The sequence below is a fragment of the Lemur catta genome, chromosome 2 (genome assembly GCF_020740605.2).
Source record: "Lemur catta isolate mLemCat1 chromosome 2, mLemCat1.pri, whole genome shotgun sequence".
In the NCBI taxonomy this organism is placed as follows: Eukaryota; Metazoa; Chordata; class Mammalia; order Primates; family Lemuridae; genus Lemur; species Lemur catta.
The window spans coordinates 51,455,712-51,469,242 of record NC_059129.1 but is presented as its reverse complement, the minus strand read 5'-3'; the positions used below and the strand labels follow the sequence as shown (position 1 = coordinate 51,469,242).

Here is a 13,531-nt window from a genome sequence, read left to right as displayed (position 1 = left end):
CCATTTTGTTTGCTTAATGCCTGAAGGTGGGGGAAAGTTATACTTTTCTAAGAGTAATGGACTCTCAAAGCACTGAAGGCTCTGAATAGGATTTCTTCAATCATGGGGCAAGAGAATTTTAAGGCGGGGGTTATTCCCCCCACCAATATAGTGAAAGGTCTGCTTTTGTGTCACATTCACATGCCCTCAGTCAGCCTACAGTAAGCCATGGGTTGAGGAAGTCAGGTTGTTGGCATGTTTCAGCAACACCCCACCCCTAGAGTGCTGGGTGGTGTCCTGTGGCTTGGCTATGGAAGCACTGGCTTAGCTAGATTGCTGTCCTGCTGTGGAAGAGGAACAACCACCATGCAGGAGTCCACCCTTTGGAGACCAGGCCTTCTCTCTAGGTGGGCCCAGGGACACCCACACAGGTGGCCATGGCAGCCCCATGGACAACACTAATTGTCTACAGTGGAGGCCAAGGAGTCCTCTGGGAGCTTTTGTTTCTTCCCCCAGATACCCGTCCTGCAACACACTATTTCTGGAATGCTTCTGTATCAAAGATTCTTTGAGATAACCCATCTTCCTGAGCTAGCAACTGTTAAGAGTTTTCACTTCCTTTAGGAGAGCTTCCTCCGAAGCTTGGGAAGGAGAGAGTTTCACTGACAGCCCAGGCCCCTGTCCAGCGTAATTCTGCCAGCTGGGTGAACACTGGAGAGAGTTCGTTCCTACCTGGCAGGAGACCAAAGCCAGAGGACAGAAAACAGAAAGGGAGCAGCAGCCCGTAACTTAATCTCTGCTTCTGACCAAGCAATGGTGTCCAGGAACAGGTTACTTTGGACTGAATTTGGGTTCATTTCTGCCCTAAGAATTTCAGTGTAGAGAAGGTAAGATTTCTGGTGCTGCCTGGGGTATGTTCTCGGGCTCTAATTCTCTGAAGCAGAAGACCAGATCAAAGATGTTTGGACACCCCGTCAGACTGTGGTCCCAGGTTGAATCAGACTTCTGAGTCTCCTTGAGACTAAGGAATGACCAACGCTGAAGATGCTGAGCCAGCCATCTCTAGCGAGGGTCCCTGAGCTCTCCCCCATCTCTCAGGAGTGCTGAAAACCATTGTGAAAGTGCTGCTCTAGGCCCACAGATGTAACTATGCTGTTAACAGCTGCATAATAGACATTAAAAATATATTATATGAAAATCACTTTTGTTAAATGACTGTCTTAGTCCATGCAACAACATATATCACAGGACCCCCTACTCTAGCTAATGTTTGTTAAAAAAGAGAAGAAACCAACCCCAAGGGGAAGCACTGTTAACAATTCCTGTTACCAACACGGCATGGGTATCATGCCTCTCCATCTTGCCTTCTCTTATCTGTAAGAACAGTGACTATTAGGTTATCCAAATCATCTCAACATTTTCGAGAGTTTGAATCAGAGCTGAACTTAGTATGTGCAATTTTAACTTAGTGATTTAGGCAAAAATTCCAAGCCATTTTTTTTTTTCTTCTGCTTTGGCCAAAATGTATTTCCACAAACAGGGGCATGAATCTCCATAGGGCCAGGTTATAGGGCAGCTATGAGCAATCTGAGAATCTGAAAGCTGCTGGGAGGACCAAGGGTGAATTGACCCTACGGTAAATCTCACTAGTTGGTTCAGAGCAGACTTAGGGTGAACTGCATCTTAACAGGTCTTCTTAGGTATCCAGGCAGCTGCTGGAGAAAGCCGGTCCATGTCTTTTGGTCACCTATCAGTGCCCAGTAAGACTCTGGTACCAGGTTCTTCCTTGTGTCTAACTTCAGTCTTTCCTAGGGCTAGCATAAATTCATTTCTCCAAAGGGACTCAGCTAGTTTTGAAAGTTCTGCCAGCCTAGCCCTGGGGTGGCGTAAGTAAAGACAGGGCCTTGGGACTTCAATTTTTAAAACTCTCATTCTATAGTGAAGAAATAGGTGATGGCTCCTTATTCTGAACATTTAGGAAGCTGGGTGTCCTAGAATTGGTGGCCCCAGTTCAAGAACCCTTGCAACATGCTTCAAGCCCAGGACTGAGCCACCAGGAAATAAGCCCTGAGTAACCTCAATATACACTAATGAGATTAGGGGCTTGCCCTGTACCTCCGTGTCCGGGCGTCTGTTCTGCTAGGCCAGCAGGTTTGCAGCTTAGCCAGGGGCAGCTGCGGACCCAGACCAGGGCCCCTCCTCTACCACTGGATAGAAAGACGGCTCCTATTGGCAGCACAGGCAGCACCATGTGGAACAGGAAGGTGTCCGTGGAATACTGTAGAAGCCCAGGGAAGAGAGGGGATGCCTCCCCAGTTCTCAGTGGATGTAAGATTGGCTGGAAAGGGGGAAATGCATCAGTTGTTAACTCCTGATGGCATTTCATCCTGTCTTCCAAAACAGAGGAGGAGTGTGAACACCAAAATTAGAGATTAGAGAATGCTGTGCTCCAGGGATGGTATAGAGTGGTAGATTAAGACATAAGGGACAATCCTAGCTATTTACCCAGAGGAAATGAAAATTTAGGTTCACACAAAAGCCTAAACATGAATGTTTGTAGCAGTAATAACCAAAAATTCCCCAAATGCCCCTCCCCTGGGGACTGCATAAATGTCTACGCAATGGATTATTACTCAGCAACCAAAGGGAACAATATGGATGACTCTCAAATGCATTCTTCTTAGAGAAGCCAGACGCAAAGGCTACATACGATATGATTCCATTTATAGAACATTCTGGAAGAGGCAAAACAAAGGGACAGAAAATGACAGGTCAGGGTTGGGGAAGAAACTGACTACAAAGGGGCACGAGGGAACTTTTTGGGGTGATGGAGCTGTTTTATTTGATTGTGGTGGTTGTAAAACTGTATGTATTTGTCAAAATGTATAAAACTGTACACTTAAAAGCATTTCTTTTTGTAAAATATACCTCAATAAAACTGACTTAAAAAAACAAGAGGAGGACAGAGTGGGGAGTGTGTCAGAGGGGCTTCGTGAGTCCTGGAACTGAAGACAAGACTAGGGAAGGGAGTAGCTGGGGGCAGCGTTGACGATCAGGAGACAGGCCCTGCAATGGAAACCTTGCCGTTTTATAGTTCCAGCTTTTGAGAGGATGTTGAGAAGCGCAGCAGAACTCTTGTAGGCACGAACACCCTATGCATAGAATGCAACTTCCTTCCTACATGTCTCTCTCAAGAGTAAAAAGTGGGGAGTTAAGGACAAGGACCGGGAAATCACCAGGTAAGGATGAGCAAGAGTTTAAACTCAGACACAGGTCTTGGAGTGTCCTGTCTTCTAGTGATTTGAGGTCCAAAATGGTCCAGAAAGGTCACAAGCTGTCGTAGCCAATGAATATGAAACTTAATCGGCTGAAACGATGATTACACTTTCTCTGTGAAGGTCAAGATGGTTTGGCCATAATCAACACTAATAATGTAAGCCTCTTAAATTTCAAGCTAATATAGATGTCCCACTTTATTTGTAGCAAGGTGACATGGGGAACACTGCTGTGGCATTTAAGTGTATGAAACAAAACAGAAAGATACAGGCCAACCCAAAGTAATGTCAACACCTGAAGCATTTATTTGAATATCTTTAAACTTTTTACATATGATACATTTCCAAATTTTACAAGTTGTCCACAGATATTAAAGTTATAGCCAATTTATTAAACAGATATGATTATCCCTGATATGGAAAGCATATGTTATATAAACATTTCTACAATAAACATAAAACATGCGGAAGAAATCATAAAACTAAGATGATTCGTTAGGTAGGGAAGACGACTAGCTTAACACCAGAAAAAAAAAAGGTGTGTATGCTGCTGTTTCATGTAAATTCATCTATGCTCGTACTGCCATTCTCAGAGAATGGAATCCAGGGCTCCCCCTGCCAACTCCAGGCTTCTGTGAAGTCAGGCCTGAAAGCTGAAGTATTGTCATGATTGGGTGAAAATGTTTATAATCCACTTACAGAGGGAGAAACCTGATCTTACAATTTAAAATTTAAGCTTAGTGAATACATGGAGAAAAGCCAAAAGAAGCTGGACTTAAAAGCTAAAGGACCAGAAGTGACAAAGGTCAAAATACACATGAATTTTGCCATCCACAAACAACAGATCTTATGAATGGAAGGCCAGAAAAAGGGGGAGAGACGTGGATTTTAATTTAAATTTTCTTCCTGTTGGTCCTCCTCTCAGCTGGGTGAGCCAGTCTCAAGCAAGAAGGGTTAAAGTGACCCTTTCAAGAGGAGGTGGTTCTCTGACACACTACCTTGAAGAAGAATGTAGCTTCTGCATCCCCACTCACCTTAGCCTCAGGTCTGGGTTTGGACCTATCTCCTGGGTATCCTACAGAGTGTGCACAGCCGAGTGGTGGCTGAGTGAACGGAACTTGTAGATGCAATTCAAAGAAGACTGAGTGAAAGGGTCACCTGCATTGGTTAAAACATCCAAGAGCCTCTTATTATTTATTTGTTCCTTAGCCCCAAAGTAGAGTGGCTCAGAATTTACTCCTCCACTAAATCTGCCATCACTCTTCAAGCTCTTGGCACACGTATATCGAACTAGAGCAGTTGTGTGCTATGTAATAGTTATAACCTATTTTACTAAGCGGCTATCATTCTAGGAAGGCACCTCTTAGTAAGAACAATAATGTTCAAAAAGAGTAAAAAGCCTGGGCGCAGGACCGCCCCAGGACTGGGCTGAGCGAGCCAGCAGGTAAGCAGCTATCATCTATTCTGGGAGATGCCGGGCAGGGGGGGTGGGTAACCTCGAAACACTGAGTTCTTACTTTTTTCACCAGTGTTTGATTCCAGACGCATCCATGCACCCAATTTAGCCTTAGAAATAACAAAGATTATTACTGTCTGAAAAATAAGGATATTCTTTAAGTTTTCAGAAAGCCCTTTAAGTGAGTTTTTTCTCTCAAAGCCAAAAGTTTTGCCAAAAAAGGAAAAAAAATCAACCTTCCACAGCCCTGAAAAACCAGCCAGCACACTAAGCCTCCCCGTGGGCTCCTTCCGCACAAGCGTCCCCCAGCGCTCTCCCAGGTGACGGAGAGGAGAGAATACTGCCTTCAAAATCAGCTGCTTTGCTCTTAGAGGTAGGGTCCCGACAGCAGAGAGGAACACAACCCAGTCCCAGCGTTGAGAGGAACCAGGAAGTATGACCCCAACAGACCACGGGGACTTTGTTTCCTGCTCTCTACTGAATCAGCTTCAGACCTGGAGTTCACTATCATCAATAATGTAAAATGGCTCAGACTTCTGGGAACGGTCAAACGCAGTCGGACTTCCCCGAAGGGGCTGTGCTCCAGTCCAGGAAGAGAAGCTCCTCGCCGGATGCTGACACTCAAGGCTTTGCATCTCGGGGACACAGCGAACAGGGCAAGGAAATCTGCCCGTGGAAGATGATTTTCATCAGTCCCTGCAGCCAGAAACTATAAAAATAAAACTGGGAAGGAAAATTTAAATAAAGAATTTCTTTCAAAATTCAGAACCTATATCCTACTCTCTTGAAAAGCCAACTGTGTTACAGAAATCCAAGTTTATGTTTTTGGTAGTGAAGATATTATAAATGCTGCCAGTCAATGCCAACCAGTGTCTGATTTGCTTCCTGTGCGTGTCCAATTTCCTCTGTGATGCTGTGTTGGTGCCAGAGCTTCTGAATCTTCTTAAATCGCTCTTTACACAAATGTAAAGGATTTCCCCGTCTAGAAAGAAGACACAGTCACTCAGGATGCATTCTCTTTATTCATCTATTATACTCCAACCCTTCCTGATTTAGGAAAAGTTACAAGTTATTAGTTTTAGACCCTCTGCAAAATTTCTGTCCAGCAGGTAACTGTGGCTATTAACAAAACATATCAGCTCTGAAGGTTTGCCAAGAGCAGCTGAAGGGGAGTCCGTGTCTGCTGAAAACAGGAGGAAAAAGCACACGGACTCAGGGTAGGTGAGGGAGTGGGGTGGGGGAGCAGGGGGTTCTGGGTTGAGAGGCTAAAACTATACATTCATTGTCCATTTTGTTGGTAACATGTAAAAGGGGGGACAAAGGAGAGGGTGAATGAATTATTGTAGGAGTCAGAATGCGCCTCCAGTGCTCTATCAGCCCCGAAGACTCAGTGAAGCAGCCAAATGCCTGTGGCTACCAGGTCTAATTTCACCACAAGTACAAGCTTGGGTGGGTTCCCCTGGGCCCAGTTCCCTAAGGCAGACACCCGTGCTCCCAATTCAGAGTACCAGTCTTCTCACTGTCTGACCGGGGTCCTCGCCCTAAGACTCACACCAGGAACCACCACCAGGCGGCATGTGGACACAGCCTTGCAGTCCAGCGCCCGGGGCATCTACCTACCCTGCCTGGGCTTCCAGGCCTTCAACTTCTGCTACTCGAGGCTGGACAGTCACATCTAGGTTAAAGCTTTTACCTCCTTTGGGCAAAGAGATGGCCTAAAAGAAGTCCTTTAACGGTGCTTGGGGGAACTGCTGTTAGCATTTTGCTTACGATATACCATAGAAGCTACCAGAGTACACTTCTACTCTGCCTCAAATACTGTTAAAATTAAGACCTGCTCTTTTCTATCACCTGGAGAACGCTGGGTCTCCCCCATACGAAGCCACGCAAGTTAGAACAGGCCATCCTTATAGTGCTCTGACGCTGTGGATGTCACATGGCAATTCAAACAGATCTCTGAGTGATAAATGGAATGAAGCTGCACTGTGTCCTACTCTTTCCCCTTACCTATCCTGATGCTCCGCACGGCACTCTGAAGGCTGGGAAAAGAACACCAAACTGAGCAGCTAGGGTCCCTTCCTTGGAAAAGAGTCCACAGATAACACAGCCACCTGTGCCAGAACCACCTGAGTCCCCTGGGTGTCAGCAGGGTTGCCCTCGGGACCACACGGCTCACCGCGTTTACCACGTACCCAAGGGCTCTGAAGGCCCAGAGTCAGCCAGCCCAGCCCCCCGGGACGGGCCCTTACCTGAGTCCCTGGTCAGTTTCCCCATAGTCATCAAGGTAAGGAGGAGAATAAAAACAGCCTTTGGTTTTGCCGGCTAAAAATAGCACTTGACATTCCCGTACTCTGTAGAGAGATCATTCGTACATTTTACATTTACACATTAGTAACTGAGGTTTGGTTTCACTTCCAAATGGAATGAAGTCTTATTTTTTTATTTTTTAAGAAAACTTTTCCCAGAATAAGGGAATGAAGTCTTATGAAAATAAACAATCCCAATGTTGAAAGAGAAGAAACAACATTTACAGCAAAGAGATACTAAAAAGTCTCAACCCATCTGCCTAAGTTTTCAAAATAACTAAAATGATTGTAATCAATAATGATCATATTACAAATCAACATAGTGAGGGGGAGGAAGACCTAGGATTAGGAGTTGACAGCTCAAGTAATAGTAGAATTTAAAAAGTTGTTAAGGGTGGGAGGGATCAAAAACTACCTATTGAGTATGATGTGTATTATTTGGGGTGACTGGTACCCTAAAAGCCCTGCCTTCACCACTATACAATTCATCCATGTAACAAAAAACCACTTGTACCCCGTAAATCTATTCAATCTATTGAAACAAAAAACAAGACAAAAAAGAACTGTTAAGTGTGAGAAGGATAGTTAACTTGAAAATATAAAACTGGTACTGATATTTTAACCACTATTAGAAGGAAATTATTCATTAAAAAAATTGTGCACAAACATTATGAATTAGGTTGATTTGAGACACAAGGCGACACACTTTGTACAGGACCAGAAGAATTTGGAAACATGCTAGGCAAGGGAAAATGCTACTCTTACATTTCTCCCAACGGCTATTTAACAATGTGTCCCCTGATCCCTTTGAGAGATGGGCCTGACTTTTTCTGGTATTAGTAATTCAGCCCAATTCAACAAATATTTGTCAAGAAACGTTGACAAAGAAATTGTCAAGGTGCTGGGGGGATACTAAGATGACTAAGATGTGGATATAGCCTATGCCCCAGAGGAGCTCAAACTCCTGTCACTTCTCTGCTTCAAACCCTGAAATGGCTTCCGCCTCACTGAGAGATAGCTCCAGGACATACCAGGCCCCACAATGCTCTCCCATGCACACAGAACTGCAGCAACACCAGCCTCCCTGCCTTCAGTAGGCAGCACATTACCACCTCAGCAATTTTCTACTAGCTGCTCCCTGCCGAGAATGTTCCCCCCCTGCTTCTTTAGGTCTTTCCTCAAAAGTCATGTTTTCAGAGAGCCTTCCTTGCTCCACTATCTAAAATTCTCCAGCTGCCATTTCATATTCCTCTCCTTGCTTAACTTTTTCTCCTCAGCATATATCATTATCTAAATTCTTTCTTTTTTTCTAAAGACAGGGTCTCACTCTGTGGCCCAGGCTAGAGTGCCGTGGCATCATCATAGCTCACTGCAACCTCCAACTTCTGGGCTCAAGTGATCCTCCTGTCTCAGCCTCCTGAGTAGCTGGGACTACAGGCATATGCCACTACGTGCTCGGCTAATTTTTCTGTTTTTTGTCGAGATGGGGGTCTCGATCTTGCTCAGGCTGGTCATGAATTTCTGACCTCAAGCAACCCTCCCACCTTGGCCTCCCAAACTGCTGGATTACAGGTATGAGTCACCATGCCCAGCCCACTAACTAAATTCTTATCGGTCTTGTTTATTCTTGCTCTCTCATTAGAAAACGAGCTCCATTCATGAGGGCAGAGATTCTTGTCTGCTTTGTTGACTATTGTATTCTCGATGTCTAGTGCATAGTAGTCACTAAGTGTTGTATGTTGTTGAATGAACACAACTACATACGCCAGCTGTGATATGTATGAATGGAGGTAAAATCCAAAAGCCACTAGGACACAACAGAGTACTGACTGGAGGTGTTCAGGAAAATCAGGAAAAACCGGAAGTTTCATGTCAGAGGGAGAAACGAAGAAAGTAGGCCGGGCGCGGTGGCTCACGCCTGTAATCCTAGCCCTCTGGGAGGCCGAGGCGGGTGGATCGCTCAAGGTCAGGAGTTCGAGACCAGCCTCAGCAAGAGCGAGACCCCATCTCTACTAAAAATAGAAATAAAAATTATCTGGACAACTAAAAATATATATAGAAAAAATTAGCCGGGCATGGTGGCGCATGCCTGTAGTCCCAGCTACTCGGGAGGCTGAGGCAGGAGGATCGCTTAAGCCCAGGAGTTTGAGGTTGCTGTGAGCTAGGCTGACGCCATGGCACTCTAGCCCGGGCAACAGAGTGAGACTCTGTCTCAAAAAAAAAAAAAAAAAAAAAGAGAAAGTAGAACTTAACTGTCACCTGCGGTGGGGGGAGGAGGAGTGGGAATGGTGATGATGGAAGAACAAAAGCAGAGCTGGCATGAATCAAATGTGAGATGTAAGGAGACAAGGATCCTTGTGTTTCTCAAACGAATAAAACACAGGACAACAGCGGTCTCAAATTTCTCTGCAATGTAGTAATTTCTTGTGCTATCCCCCCAAAAGGCATATACCGAGGCAGAGCCAAGGCTAAAAAGCCCCCTGCAGGTCCTTACCTCAGGAAGATGCCTGCCCCGGAGCCGCAGGAATAGGTGTGAGCTGTGCAGGCTCCCACGTCCTCCCCTTCCAGTTCAGTCTGGCAGCAGTAGCTCTGGGAGCACAGCAGGGTCCCACACACAAGGCACAGAGTCGGGGCTCTGCTTTTATCTCCACCTGATTTGGGGCACCTCCACAGGAAAAAAAATCACATGTCATTGCTCCAAAAAGGAGTGGCTAAAGAGCTGAGGGTAAAAAATACCCCTGGAAAAGAATTTTCCGATATCAAGAAGAGCCAAAGAAGCATATATCCTATGGTATAAGCAAATTTATTCCTAGAAGAGGGAATAAGGAACAATTCACACATATACACAAAAACCATGTACTGGAAACAATCAAAAATTAGGGAAAAGATAAAATCATCAATAGGAGAAAAAGATGAATAAATAGTGCTATTATCATATAATGGAATATTATAGAGCAGTGAAAATCAACAGTTATTTATGTCAACCTAAATAAATTTTAGCAACAATGCTGAATGAAAAAAACTGTAGAATAGGTATAGTACAATATCATTCAAATAAAGCTTAAAACATACAAAATAATAATATATACTGCTTAGGAATATAAACCTATGTAGTTAATGCATAGGAATGCTTAATACTCTACTTAGAACAGTAGGTATCTGCAGGGGATGGAAGGAAGAGGAGGCAACAGAGATAGCCGGAGGGCTTCAACAGTCTAAGTAATGTTTAAGTTCTTACACTACCGTATTAATTCTCTGTGCTGCTTGTACGCCAAGTTCTTATTAAAGTACAATTATTATTAATATTTAGATAACCTTTTATGACTCAAATTTGCCCACTACCATCCTTATTCTGTATCTTATTCTGATACATGGTGGAATGATCCTTTTACAAGTTAGGTAGTATGTAGTACTGCTGATGTTATGACTTCCCTATCCAAACAAAACAAGAACAATAACAAAATCCCTCAAATTCTTTGTAGTGAGGTAAGTGTTTCCAGTGGCAGGGAATGTTCAATGCTCTAATATCAAAACTTACGAGAAATTGGATGCTTGATTAATGAGGCTGCTGTAATCTTCTGGAAGGTCTATTAATTTGTTAGATTCTCTTGGATAGCTAAAAAAATGTAAAAATTAAAAAAAGTCAGTTAATATAAGGTCACATTATAATGATGACAGGGTAACTCTTAGTTTAGTCAAAACAAATAAAAGGAGACTGAATCTGAGAGATTGTGTGCTACCACAGTGGTATAAGAAACTGGACTGGCCAGGCGTGGTGGCTCACCCCTGTAATCCTAGCACTCTGGGAAGCTGAGGTGGGAGGATCACTTGAGCTTAGGAGTTCAAGACCAGCCTGAGCAACAGTGAGACCCCATCTCTACTACAAACAGAAAAATTAGCTGGGCATGGTAGCACATACTTGTAGTCCCAGCTACTTAGGAGGCTGAGGCAGGAGGATCACTTGAGCCCAGGAGTTTGAGGCTGCTGTGAGCTATGATGACACCAGGCTATAGCCTGGGTGACACAGTGAGACTCTGTCTTAACAAAAAAGAAAAAAAAAAAAAAAGAAAGAAAAGAAATTGGAGTAAGAAATTAAAGATGCTTTCATAAATGACACAGTGTCTTAGGGCTCACATTTTTACTTGGAGAGCTCAGAATAAATGATCAAGACAGTAGTGATGGTACTTAATAACTGCTCCATTTAACTGAAAGTTTGGTAGCTGTGAGAAAAAGGGGAGAGGCAAAAGATATTCACTCCCAGATAAAAACAATATATTAATGGAGAGTCCAACCACAGAATTTAGAAGACAGTAAAGGGATATGCTTATTAGGGTGATCTTAAGGCTAATGAGTTGGAAGAGAGATGCAGTAAAGAATAGATATATTTTCTTTAAATCAGAAAGATACCAGGCCGTGTCGATTCTATGGTTCAAGTTAATTCAGACAATTTATTATAGATCCAAATCCAACCAGTATTTGAGGCCCCACTCTCAGTACACACACCTGCCCAGCACAGGCAACACGGTGTGGCCTTTCACGACCTTATCTTCTGCAAACTTAAACTGGGGGGGGGGGGGGAATTACTTTAGACAGTAGTTCTTAATCATAACAGAATCACTTGGGGGAATTTTGAGGGGATATACAAGTTAGGACTTCAACTTCAGAGAAATTAGATATGGTAGGTAGTGTTTTGAGTATTTTTAAAAAGTTTCCAAGGTTATTCCAATATATACTTCAGATTGAGAACTACTGTTCCATATATTAAGAGTTTTTTGACTGCAGGGTTGAACCATATGAAATTGGTACTATTTATCCATTTTTGACTTATAAAACTGGAATTTCAACCTAATAAAATGGAGGTGTTATTATTTCTGGATGTTAAAGTACACAAATAGAACAGATAATCTCTTTTAGTCTTCTGATTTTTATGGATGATGTATTTAGCAGAATCAAGTAGATACAGGTTGACTATCCCTTATCTGAAATGCTTGGGACTACAAGTGCTTTGGATTTTGGATTTTTCGGAGTTTGGAATATTTGCATTATTGGTTCAGCATCCCTAAGCTGAAACTCCGAAATCCAAAATGTTTCAATGAGCATTTCCTTTGTGCACCATGTTGGTGCTCAAAAAATTTCTGATTATGTACCATTTCAAATTTTGGGCTCAGATTCTGAATCAGAGATACAGAAACTGTATGAACAGTTGAAATGCATTCGCTATCATCCAGTAGAGCATACTTTACTACAGAACCAGAACCAATGTAAAAACGAATGAAGAAAAAATAAATATAAAAATGGCCATGATTTGATAATTACTGCACGTGGGTAACAAGTATGTGGAACCTCATTATACTATTCTTTAAACTTTTGGATAGTTTGAAATTTTGCACAGTAAAAGATAGGAAAAAAATAGAGCTAAGAAAAACCTAGGAAAAGAACATACATTTTTTTAAAGCAAATATTCCAATATATAATAATTTTGTTATTTGCTTCCTCTGCCAAGAATAATGTAGTATATTTATGTTCATCATTCTTAATTTTACAAACTCTCATCATTAGATTAAGAAGAAAGTATGAAGGCAAGATGTCCTACCATTGGGAATTGCTGAAGGCGTGGGGAAGTCAGATTTGAAGGAATACAGCACTTACATCCTGCTTCTTCCCTACCTCTCACCCCCAATCAAGTTTTTGATGATCTTTAACTTACCTTATAGCATCTCTTTCACCTTCTAGATATCTTTTAACTTCATTGTTATGACACCAACTTTAACGTAAACAGGGGGAGAAAAACACAAAACACTATTACTTTTAAAGGGCCAGAATTAGAATTTTTCCCTGTCTATAGCCACTAAGAGAAAAATAATCTTCTTGACTTAATATATTTCCCCATCAAAAGCAGCCTACAGAAATACTGTATTTTGCCTGCAACATTTAAAATCACAAGAATATTTATAACATTTTATCCTAATGGGTGAAATTGTATCATCCTGTGGTTTTCTCAATGATTAGTGATGTTGGGTATCTTTTCTTATGCCTATTGGTCATCTGAATAACTTCTTTGGAGAAATACCTATTCAAGTCCTTTGCCCATTTTTTGTTTTTGTTTTTGTTATTGTTGAGTTGTAGGAGTTCTGGATATATACACATTCCCTCACCAAATAAATGATTTGCAAATATCTTCTCCCATTCTGTGGTTAGGACAACCATATATACTTAATTCAGTAACTAACTTGACATGATTGACAGGTCAATTTCTCCAGACTTCAGTTTTCTCAAATATAAAATAGGCATTGGATTAGATAACCTTTAAGGTTTCTTTCAGCTTTAAAAGTCTGTGGAATAGAGTCCTTAACAAGTAAGTTCATGTAAGGAAATAAACATTTCTACAACTATTCCCTTTCCATGCAAATCTATTTACGTTACTCACTAGAGCTTGGCAAAAACCTTACCCAAAAGTCAAATTCTTAGTTAAAAAAGACTAATCACTGTAATTTGAATTACACGTGTTAGCAGGC

The 13,531-nt window shown here is 42.3% G+C and overlaps 1 protein-coding gene across 4 annotated transcripts in view; it reads right to left on the bottom strand.

The window, feature by feature from the left end:
- Nucleotides 1-5,441: 5,441 nt before the first annotated feature.
- UBR2 (ubiquitin protein ligase E3 component n-recognin 2) overlaps nt 5,442-13,531 on the bottom strand; it is a 105,948-nt gene continuing 97,858 nt past the window's right edge. For all 4 annotated transcript variants that reach the window (XM_045541951.1, XM_045541950.1, XM_045541952.1 and 1 more), the window contains 5 exons: nt 12,724-12,780; nt 10,555-10,632; nt 9,511-9,681; nt 6,960-7,061; nt 5,442-5,692 (listed from right to left, as the gene is read on the bottom strand). In XM_045541951.1, the coding sequence (XP_045397907.1) occupies nt 5,551-5,692; nt 6,960-7,061; nt 9,511-9,681; nt 10,555-10,632; nt 12,724-12,780 (550 nt within the window). In that variant the 3' untranslated portion in view covers nt 5,442-5,550. The remainder of the gene's footprint in view (nt 5,693-6,959; nt 7,062-9,510; nt 9,682-10,554; nt 10,633-12,723; nt 12,781-13,531) is intronic.